This window comes from Dipteris shenzhenensis, chromosome 12, assembly GCF_047967505.1.
Source record: "Dipteris shenzhenensis isolate YYH24624 ecotype China chromosome 12, Dip_SZ_1.0, whole genome shotgun sequence".
Lineage (NCBI taxonomy): Eukaryota > Viridiplantae > Streptophyta > Polypodiopsida > Gleicheniales > Dipteridaceae > Dipteris > Dipteris shenzhenensis.
The window spans coordinates 26,772,296-26,784,236 of record NC_141607.1 but is presented as its reverse complement, the minus strand read 5'-3'; the positions used below and the strand labels follow the sequence as shown (position 1 = coordinate 26,784,236).

Here is an 11,941-nt window from a genome sequence, read left to right as displayed (position 1 = left end):
CATGTTGTGACTTGGTATATCGTAGCAATCTTAATGTGCTTTCCCATTTTGTGGCAATATAAATGTGCTTTCTTATGCTATGACAACCCAATATAAATGCTTGAGCTTTTACCTTTCCATTTCCCATCCATGTTGTGACTTGGTATATCGTAGCAATCTTTATGTGCTTTCCATGTTGTGGCAATCTTAATGTGCTTTCTCATGCTATGAAAACCCAATATAAATGCTTGAGCCTTTAGCTTTCCATTAATTTGTTTATCATTAAAGTATAAGTGGGCATGTTATAAGCCCAATGCTATGACTTTTGAAAATTTTGCCTTCTAGCGTGAACATAGGTTATGTTGAACAACTTTATTATTAAACCTAAATTTTCTTTGTAATTTTATGTTCCTTTTAAAGTACTATCATGTCATTCCAATTCACAATGTTGATTCTCATAGATTACTGGAGACAATAGTTAATAGTTTAAATGAGACACTTAAGTAACTAAGCCCCTAAACGTGGAAAATTAAGCTTAAGCAAATCAAAGATTTTCCCCAAGCGTTTGATTCTAAATATGACTATTGTCACAAAATCAAACATTGACACAAATTGATGCATTAAACAGACTCAAGGCAAAGCTGGGATTGAGTAATAATGGGAATAAACAAGTTGCACGTTGCAAAATAGAGCTATTGCATTGCAAAATTTCACCCCAAATGAACTCATAGTCACTCAACGAAAAAATGGAAAAGAATGTCGAAATGCCGTAAAGCTTGATTTAATGTATTCAAATATGCACAGCTACACCTTAATGCAAAATATCCAACAAAAGAATGTTGAAATGCGATAAATTTGGATTTATATGCAAATATGCACAACTACACCTTAATGCAAAATATTCAACAATTTCACAAACTCTACATCCAAATGTAAAGCTTGATACCATGGGATGTGTTGTTTTATATGGATGATTGCTTGGGACCTTTCCCCCCTTCTAAAATGCACATACCAATTTGGGAGTTTGGAGTGAATTTGTTCTTTCTTATTTTTGGGATTGTATGCCAATGCGCTTGTGGTGTTGTAATGAGTTTCCAACAATTAAAATAAGTCAAACTAAGGCATCTTGGAGTTGTTTCAGCATGTATGCCATTGATGATGTGCACATGAAGAATGAACTCCTGATGCTCTAAGTGGGAACATGATGATTGAGCTAAATGAGTTCCATAAGTTGAGGCTATTGAGTCTTGTCTCTCCAAGGGAGTGTGCGTAGATGTAAGGGAAGAAAGAGAGGAGTTGGCATCAGACTTGGCCTGCACTAAAATTTAAACCTAGAAATTATATTTTTAATGCATATACTTCACAACCTTAAATATATACAACAATCACTCTTGCTCATGGATTAATAAAGTAGAACACATGGGTGTTTTGGAGACAAATCTTTGAGAATCAACGAGCCAACATTTGTGACACCATCTTAATAGCATGTATGATAGTGCATGGGTAAACAAGTAGATGAGAGAGTGATCAACAAGCCAATGTTCATGACACCATCTTAACAACATCCATGATAGTCCATGCCGGGCTAACAAGTGAAGGAGGGGGTGAAAGAGGAGAGGCTAGGGTAGAGGGGCCAATATTAGGAAGTAAGGTTAACAAGGGAAGGAGGAGATTGAAAGGAGGAGGAGAGGCTAGGGTAGAGGGGCCATTATTATGGCACCTAGTGCCTTTTTGGAATTTTCCAAATTTGAAGCATAAAATTCTAAAGATGAAAAGGAGGCTCACTTTGGAAACCCCATGTTATAGCAAGGGCCTAGTCATGCTCCAAATGAGGGGTAGCCATGTTGTGCCTTTTTAGCCAATCCTACACTTCCATCTCAAGAATTTTGTGACTTGTAACATTATACTTGTATGTGAAATGCATTTCTTAAGGGGTGGAGAGAGAGAGAGAGAGAGAGAGAGAGAGAGAGGGAGGGAGGGAGGGAGGGAGGGAGGGAGAGTGAGAGAGAGGGAAGGAGAGAGAGAGGGAGAGAGAGAGAGAGAGAGAGAGAGAGAGAGAGAGAGAGAGAGAGAGAGAGTTTTAACCTCCTAGGAACATTTATTGTTCCCATCATGGATGGTGTATACTTCGGAGTGAACTCACACCCGTAACAACAAAGAGACTTCCTTGGCAGAAGAGCCTTTAGAGAAAGAGAGCGGAAGGACATTGCCTAGAGAGATGGGCAAGTAGAGAAAGGGGGAGGGGGTGAGGGTATGTGTGGAGGTTGTAGGAGGAGGAGAGGCAAAAATATGAACACCCCTGACAAGTTGTAGAAGAAGAAGGGATTGCAAGCACAATAATTAGGCGAGATTCACAACCGTTCGTGGACACCAATTGCTATGCTTGCCCCTTTTTGAGGTCAAAAGTGCGTCCATCGGTTCTTTGATTCACAACAGGTGAATGAAGTTGTATGATATCATACTATTTATTTCACCAAGCAGAGCTGGTCGAGTGGGGATTGTGTTAGATCCCAACATAGGAGGTCTAGGTTTGAACCCCATTCGTGGGTTGGTGCTTGGTTTGGCTTTTGTTGGACACTGGCATATTGAGGCTGTTGCTCGGCTTTCACTGCCCCCTTAGGTGAGAATCTTTGCTCAATGGGTGGAATGTGCGGCATGAATTTTCATTGGTGGTTGCCGATCTGCGGGTGGATGGTTCACGCCACCAACCGACGGCGGCGGCCAAGGGGCGATGGAGCATTGTGTGTGGTGTTCTCGCTAACCGAGCAGCAGCTGCTGCTGTAGTCTGGTTACTCGTTGCATCATCGGCCTTCGATTGGGGTTGTTGAGGGGGGGTGATGAGTGCTCGGGCGGGGTTGTGGGGTGTGGGTCTGGTCAGGCGGCTAACGCCGCAGGTCATGTTAAATTCATTGAGGGTGTGATTTCATGATGAGAGAGAGCAAAAGATGGAAGATGAAGAGAGAGAAAAGAAGCAAGGACTAGTACTAAAGTGGGAAGTTCGATTTGAGAAAAAGAAATAAAAGCTTAAGGTGAAGGATTAGAAAATTACAGTGATAACTCTGAGACACTCTTAACCTTTCCTCTTAGGATCTTTTGTGTAATACTCTCTATCTGCATCTCCATCTCTACAGTTCATTCACATTCTCTCAGAGTCCTAGGAGCCTTTCAAAAAGACTCTTTCTCTCTCTCTCTCAGTGCAGGGATCTGCTCTGTTTCTTCGCACCTCCTCCCTCACAGCTTTCCCATTCACTCACCACCTCTCTTTCCGCCCCAGTTGCTGCCAACAGGACTTGGGGGCCTCTCTCTCTGCCCCTCTCAGCTTCAGCTCCAGCTCCACCCTCCCCAACCTCTCCTTCTCGCCATCGCCGGATCCTTCCTCCCCATCTCCCCCACCATCCCCCTCCCTGCACCCCCTCCGGATCTCGCCTCCCTTTAGATTCCCCGTCGCCCATTCCCCCCTTTCCTCCTCTTCTGGATCTCTCAGTCCCTCCGATATGCCGTCTCATGCGGACCTGGACAGACAGATACAACAGCTCTCGGAATGCAAGCCTTTGACCGAGCAGGAGGTGAAGAACCTCTGCGATCAAGCCCGTGCCATTCTTGCGGAAGAATGGAATGTACAGCCTGTCAAATGTCCGGTGACTGTTTGTGGAGACATCCATGGGCAGTTTCATGACCTAATAGAGCTTTTCCGGATCGGTGGCAAAGCACCAGACACCAACTATCTCTTCATGGGCGATTATGTAGGTGAGATAATGGTTCTGGCCCTTCCATCCGTTCGCATGTGCAGAGAAATCTGGGTATCATAAGTTGCCGGAGCTCTGGGCTTTTCAATTCTTTGAAATAGTTTCTTCAAAGTCCCGCCAGTGACTTTGAAACAGTATCTTTCAAATAGCACAAATGTCTCTGCAGAATTCGGTCCCAGGCTTAGAGGATTTGTTTAGTGGTGAATATTTCTTACAGTTGACTGAGTGATACTGCAGACAAAGTGACAAATTTCAGTTTGAAGCGTAACATCACAGGCTTGTTATTTCGCTGTCGCCTTACACGGTATGCAGTCACGAGTGTCCTTCAGGAGCAGCTGGTCGCTGTAGAACAAGTATAGTGTAATTGTGCGTAGTGGCAGATCTTGTCCGAGCGAGAAATGCTTTGACAGTGCTGCTTTCCCAGGAAGCTGATATTTGTTAAAGTGTCTATTCGACCTGTTTTCGTACGATGAGGAGTTGCGGGTTGTATTTTTCTGGCTTTGCCCTCAGGTGCTACTCAGTCTGTTCTTTATCTTTTAAATAAAAAACTAGACTCGTCTTAAAAGTGACCTTGGGGGCTGATGGCCCGAATTTTCGTCTCTTCTGGAGTGACTGGAAAAGCAAGCTTCAACTGGCCTAGTGTAGAATGGGTGTCAATGGCCAACACGAAGGGAGAGCTTGTACACATGTTAGATTCTTTTCGTGGAAGGACTCCCTGAGAGACTCCCTGCAAAACAGCATAGGGGCTCTATATCATGTGCAGGTTGGATTTTAGGTGGTTGCTTTAGTTACCACTTGAGTGTACTGATATCAGGAAGCAATATTCATGGAGTCCTTGCACTTGCGTTACAACTATTAAAGCGAGTTATGATATCCAGCATGCGATGATTTTTTTCCTGCAGCCCATAATTTTCTGCAGGTTCTAGTAGGTAGGATGGAGCCCAAAAAATTTAGCAGAGGTTCAAGATGGCAACTCTAAAAGTATAGGCCATGTATCAGCCAGCTTCAGCAATGAGAGGACAATGGTATAAAAAGAGGTAGCAACCCTAATCTCAGGATTAAGGAAGCCTCAGTCGCCAGGCTAGGCTAACAGGGCTGGAGCAGGCTGACCAGGCGAGTAGTGAGTTCTTGGGATCTCCATGTCTTCATGTATCATCTATTAGACTGGGCTCGTATCTCCACTGGGAGCATGTGCACACAGAAGGAAAGTTAGAAAGATTCACAGTTACAGGTGCTGAAGATGCATGGGCAATATATACGGCATGATAATGCAAATGTCCCTGGCATGCATAGATTAATTACGCAAGATGAAGATTGCAAGAAGGGTTATTTGTATAGATCATTTAAAGAAAGTTCAGTAAAAGAAAACTTTCTAATATTAAGAGCGCTACAATGTCAGCTAATGTATATCTGTGAAGATGTCGAATTGTGCAATATAGTCCATATGCTGCATCAGCAAAAGGTATGGTGCTCATTGTTAATCTTGCAATTGGCATGCGTTACAGATTCTGTTTTCCCTTGGTACATTCTTCCATCTGCCATCCCCACCTCAAGATCATCGGAGCTATGTCCTCAGTTGCAGCTCCTTTTTGTGTTGAGGGTTTGGCTTTTAGCAGGTCGCGTCTCTCAGATCAATTCCGCTGGGAAATGTCTTTCAAAGGTGCTGTTTTGGGCCTCGTGTTTGGTATGCACAGCAATGGACGCTGAGGTACTTACGTACCTCCATACGGTGCAATAGATGCTGAGGTACTTCTGTGCGGGTGCCTTATGATGCTTGCGGGCTTGTTTATTTTGATAAAATGATGCTGAACAGACTCTATTTTTAGGGTTTCCAAGAATGAATTACACACACTGTAAGAATGAAAAATGAAACATAGGGTTTTTTCTGAGACCCTAAATGCAACCTTACATTGACACTCAGTGATGTGGAATAATCCAGTGCTGTCATGTGTAAAGTGCGAACCATTTCTTTTTGTGCCATAAGCAGAGGATGGTAGAGACCTTATCTATGTTATGTTCTAAAATCCATCTCTAGACAGTGGGCTAGGAGGTCCTAAACATAGGTTATGTGTCTGCGGCTCGTCACCAAAGTAACCTAGTGTTGACACTTAATAATTGAAGACAGAATTATCTCATCTGCATGCAGGTTATGTGTCTCGGTTCTTGTGACACTTAATAATTGAAGACTGCATTGTATGAGGTTGTGTATGTTGGTCCAGGTGACCAAAGTAGCCTAGTGTTGATAATTAATAATTAAAGACAGCATTATCTCTACGACATGCAGGTGTCAATACATGGGGATAAAACAGACAAGACGTTACCTGCTCATTTTGGAAGAGCTATGCTTCTTTCCTTTTAGCTTTGTGGGATGATAGACAACACAAAGAGATTCCCAAGTCTAGGCTAGTAAAAATAGGCAGCTCTTAAAACGAGTAAGAAAGGCTCTCTAGTGTAGGTTGTTAACATTGTGTCAAACTGCAACAGGACTGAACATTGGTGCTAGGACTTGTTGGAAGCAAGATCTTTCAGAAGTACATTGATCTGCCCCACAAAAGTAGGAATTCTTGGAGCAAGAGATGATGAGCTCTCTATGCGTTGTAAAGAAGCAGAGTAAGAGTGGCAGGTCAGACCATGGATAGCACCTATGGCACATGATTTTTAGGAGGGAGTGCCTGGTATTTTTTGTGTTTGAGGGATTTTACTTGCACGTGCACGAATTTATAAATAACTAGATGAATGTGTGAATGAGTATGCATGTATTTTGGTTCTCTCTCTGTGTAGATGTGCCACCAGTTTATTCCCACTTATGCTTGGAGCTACTTGACTTCAGAGTCCAGACAGCCATGAATGGAGCAGCAGAGTTCTAGGAACCCTTTCATGCATGGCTTACCTGTAGATACTACAAGCCTTCTCTGGCTACATCAGGGAAGCATCTATTTAATCAGGATAGGCTTTTTTGGTAGTGATGTAGGCTTCATGCATCGCATTTATCTGAGACCAGGACACCCTGTAGATGATGGGCATGTCCACAATTTTTCTGTTGTCAGCACAGCACGGTTCCAACTCCACTCAGCATGACATCACTAAGGGTCGCTTAGGAACCTAATGAGGTGCGAACTTATGATAGCTGGTGCTATGGTCCCTGATAAAGCTCTACCATATTTTTTCTCTGCTTTATTGCAAAATATACTTTTGGGATTGGACTTTGCATCAGAGTGACTGTTACATACCTTGGACCTAATTTGTGTTGAACTGAGTATGAGGATATATTTCTAATGGTTGTCTTCTTAATGATATTACAGATCGAGGCTATTATTCTGTTGAGACTGCAACACTTCTAGTGGCGTTGAAGGTTCGGTATAGGGACAGGATCACCATTTTGCGAGGGAACCATGAGAGCAGGCAGATCACACAAGTGTAAGCATTATAATGTTTTTAAAGTAGAAATGTAAACTTTTTAATATTTTTAAAATAGAAGTGTTGCATTTTACTTCAAATAGTAACAAATTGCAATGTGCTGTGCTTGTTTTTCTGAATTGCTGGAACTCATCATAAGGGAAAATAAATTCTGAAAGGGGAATGTCTTAATCATTGTTATTTCAAGCTTTGGACTCAGAATGCTAAGGCTATATTTCTGCTATGTCTCAAACTTCTTGCGACCCACCTTTCCTCTCCCCTGTACTTTAAAAAAATATGTGGTTGCATAGTGTAAAGACCTCCTTGTACTATTGATGGTAGAACAAGTGAGGTGGTTTCTTTCTTCCCCTCCCTTCCTGATTTTTCAGGCAAATGCCTTATTCTCTATGCTCAACAGGAGTGAATTATTTCTGTGTGTACAAACTGTCAGCATTGTAAAAGCTATTCTCACTTGCAGGTATGGGTTCTATGATGAATGCTTAAGAAAGTATGGAAATGCAAACGTATGGAAATATTTCACTGATTTATTTGACTACCTACCACTGACGGCTCTTATTGAAAGTCAGGTACAGCAAATGAATGTCCGCATTTATGTTTGGTTTTTATCAGTAATTGTTCTTTATCGATATTAATTTATTGTCTGGTAAGCCAACTTATGCATGTCTTGACACATTTTGTCAGATTTTCTGTTTACATGGTGGTCTCTCTCCCTCATTGGATACACTTGATCATATACGTGCTTTGGAGCGTGTCCAAGAGGTAAGAAACTGCTAGCTAGACACCATGATTCTTTGTATTGTTTTGCAAGATATGACTGTGCCATCTGATTGTCAATTACACAGATGTTGGCTCATCAATTCCACGTCTTGTGACTTGTTCTATACGAATGAAACTTGTGTTATCTGCAAATCTTGGCTTTAATGTTGTCATATATAATCTTTCATGTAAATGGTGGATATAGGTTCCACACGAGGGACCCATGTGTGATTTGCTCTGGTCAGACCCTGATGATCGTTGTGGTTGGGGCATCTCCCCTCGTGGTGCTGGCTACACTTTTGGTCAAGACATTGCTGAACAGTTCAATCACATAAATGGTCTAAGTTTGGTTTCCCGAGCGCATCAATTAGTCATGGAAGGTTTTAATTGGTGTCAGGTGTGTTTTCACGTTTCCTCCCTCTCTTTTAGATTGTTGTGGTTGTTAGTAGTCTGGAGAAGGGTTCTTTTGGATTAAGTTAAAGTCGAAGTGATAAGCTCCCCTTCTTCCCCCAACACCAAACCCCCGAACTGTCCTTTGTGTGTGTGTGTGTGTGTGTGTTCCACTCTCTCATTATTCTCTTGTTTCTTCCCTTTTGTTTCAAAAAATTCTGAATTGGTAAGATTGGATATACTCTAGGCTTATGAAGTTTGTTGAAGCAGACCTAAGGGTTCTTCTCGATGTTCTGCTGTTGTAAAATTTTCGTTACACATAGCACTTTCGTTGTCATTGACTGGGAGCAAGAGAGGAATATCTCTTAATATCTCTGATAGATCCAAAAGTGGAAAGACAAAAATACACCCCGACTCCAAGTAATAGAAGAGAAGCACCTAGGCTAGGTTTTCTTGATATCAAGCATGTTCAAGGGATAATTTGTAGTTCTCTCCTACATAGATCCACAGAGGGTAAGCAAAAAACTAAAGGATCCTCACTCTCGTGAGATTCTGGTCATCTCTTCATCTAGACTTTCGATAGACAAATCTGAAAATAATTTAGAGGGGTTTTGTTCACTTCCTCCCTGTGGAATTGTTGGCCGCATGACATGGAATGGGAAGGTGAACAGTCTTAAATATATCAGCATTGGATAAGTAAAAACTGAAGGATTCTCACTCGGCTGAAATTCTGGCCATCTATTGCTTCATCTAGACTTTGAATAGAAAATCTGAAAATAATTTAGAGGGGTTGTGTGTGCACTTGCCTTCTGTGGAATTGTTGGTTGTATTACATGGAACAGGAAGCGGAACAGGTCGAGAATGGGAAATAATAGTGAATGCGCTTGCAGATTGGTTGTCATATGCCATCCTTAACAAGGTCCGGTACTTCCCACATTGTCTCCATACAGAGGCACACAATGGTCACCAAGTATACACAGATTTTTAGCCATGCCTAATGTCACATGGTTGACTGTGAACTGTCTTCACAGCCTAACTCAGCAAGGAGGAGCCTTCTCCAAGTCATGATGGCTTTTGGCCCCAAAAGTCATCTCTGCTCCTGGGCATTGAGAGAGCCTTCAGGCTTTCCTGCTAACCCAGACCAGCAAAAAGAACCTAGCCTTCAGCAGGGGTCCTGGGATTAGGTTGGGCAACCAGCCTAGTTCTGTTGCATTGTGATCTGTAGTCCAAACGCCTAGCATGATCTGCCAGTTGGCTGATCGATTAAAGTCAATGCCTAGCATGATCCGACAGTTGGCCGATTGATTAAAGTCACATATGCAAGCTCATAATCCTGTTGTAGAAGCCCCCATTTCTTCTTTTACAAGGTAAAGACTGCCCTCCATATGCCTTACCTTAAAACATATATTTGTGGCTCTTAGGGGTCTGTAATGAAGCCTACTGCCTAGCTCTATAGCGAAGGTTTTTGTTGCAAAGGAAGTTTTTCCCTTTTAAACTGTGGTTTGTGTCAACCTGGACTGGTTTTATGATACATGTATTAATTGCACAGAGCAGCACAGCCTTCATGTTCAGAAGCCTTGACCCTGAATCACAGCAGAGTCAGCGGGAATATCCCCAGAGTCTAGTTGCTTTATCACTTTTAACATTTTCTGGAAAATTGGGATGGCAAAGGCAGAGCGCTATCTTGTACTGTATGCCAAGCTGCATGTATCGTCTGGCATGGTGGTCCTATCTCGCTATTATGTCTTATGATGATGGCTTACATGCTGACCCAAAGCTTCGCTGTTCCAACCCTTCTACATGATAATGTATGTAGCAGGTCAGCAGTCAGAACAGGATGCTCCTTACTACTAATATATGTACTTCGGTTATTTTTTACGTGTTCTTCTTTGGGTTACTTGTTATTGATCAACTGTCAATATTTATTATACTCTATTTGACTTTAAAACTCCCCACCCTCTCTTTTTTTTCTCTTTTCAACTGTTGTTTACAGTTTGTATTAACACTTTGAAGACAGCGGGTTATATATTACGAGCATGGACGTTTCCTTTAATTGGATAGGAATGTTTTTTTTTTGGGGCGGGGAAACTTTGCTATTTTTGGCTTCTATGCTTTTTGATGTAGCTGAGGTTCTTTTTGTTCCTCTTTGAATTGTTCGAACACCAGGATAAAAATGTTGTCACAGTCTTCAGTGCTCCAAATTACTGTTATCGATGTGGCAACATGGCAGCTATTATGGAGATTGATGAGTCCATGGAGAGATCATTTCTTCAGTTTGAGCCGGCTCCAAGGCAAACCGAGCCTGATACTACTCGTAAGACACCAGATTATTTTTTATAGTGCTTTTATAGGAGTATTGAGATTGGCATTTGAGATGTATAATTTTCCATTCCTAAGGAAATTTCTCCAAATTAAAAAGTTTTCTGTGTTGTTCCAAAATCTTTCAATGTCTTCATGAAAAGATGCATGATATTTGAACAATACTGTGAAACTTCTGCAAAGAAAGAGAAATGTCCTCTTCAGAGATGTTATACCCTGTTGAAACTTGTTGCATCCTTCACTTGTCGGGAAGCTGAAAGAAGTCATATTTCGTTCGGAATTTCGCTTGTTGAATTGTCCATCCATATAAGCATTGTATGGTTTAGGTAATTCTTAAAAACTCTAAACCCATCTTTTGTCCAAAGATTTCCTAAAGGTACTCTTCACTTGTTTCTTTTTGCCTCCCATTTCATGTGTATTTAATTTTTGTTCTTTCTTTTTAATGGCCTGTAAACCCATGCAGAATTATTGAATGGTTTACTCATTTATACAATTCAATGGCCTGTACAACCAGAGATGGAAATTTTGTTATATAAAGGGAACATGTACTGCTCATTTGGGAAGACAAACACATGAAAATGTCCATGGTGTCGCTCTTTCCTCTTTTTTGTGTGAGTTGTATATTAGATCTATAATAAGTATAGTCAGCATGTGTTTCACTTGCCTTGTCAGAGTTTTCCACTCGATGGCCCACTATAGTACCAAACAAACGTTTCTTAAGATTGGTAATGGACTGGCGGTGCCCTTGGGTTTTATTTAATAGATGCTGGTTACAAGGCAAGGTACTTGTCAGACTGTAGCCTTTGATGGTATTGAATTGTATCACATTCACAAAGACATCTGCAACTCTCAAATAATAGTTCATGGATTTTCAAATTTTGTCAAGTAGATCTTGCATATATCATATTTTATTGCTTCTTTAAGGCATTGGGAGTCATATTGTTCACTCGTGGGTTCCATGATTTTGTGTGAAATGTTTGTTAAGGTAAAAATCTATCAAATCTAGTCTATGTTCTGATTGTTATGCATGGGAAAGGTCAATCTATAGATACCTTAGTGCCTAGATGAATCCATCCTTGCTTTGTCAGGTGGCTATAGAGGGGATACCCATGTCATATGGATGTATGCCTTCGTGGATTGGCTGGAATGATCGATTGAATCTCATGTGATGTAAAAAAAAGAGGCATCTAGTGAATATTTACAGCCAATAAATGGTCAATATATATGCTTTATGATTGGAATTAGAGACTACGCATATTAGCACTCTTGTCTCCCTTGGTTACGAGTTGCATAAAGTAACCTCTGTTGACTTGCATTGGTCTAGGTAGGCCATA

The 11,941-nt window shown here is 41.4% G+C and overlaps 1 protein-coding gene across 1 annotated transcript; it reads left to right on the top strand.

Annotated features, from left to right (window-relative positions):
* Positions 1–3,222: 3,222 nt before the first annotated feature.
* LOC147896042 (serine/threonine-protein phosphatase PP2A-2 catalytic subunit) lies at positions 3,223–10,932 on the top strand. Its single transcript, XM_087383228.1, has 6 exons — positions 3,223–3,726; positions 7,028–7,142; positions 7,600–7,708; positions 7,824–7,901; positions 8,104–8,295; positions 10,455–10,932. The coding sequence occupies exons 1-6, from the start codon at positions 3,474–3,476 to the stop codon at positions 10,626–10,628; spliced, it is 921 nt and encodes a 306-aa protein (XP_087239354.1). The 5' UTR covers positions 3,223–3,473; the 3' UTR covers positions 10,629–10,932.
* The last annotated feature ends 1,009 nt before the right edge of the window (positions 10,933–11,941 follow it).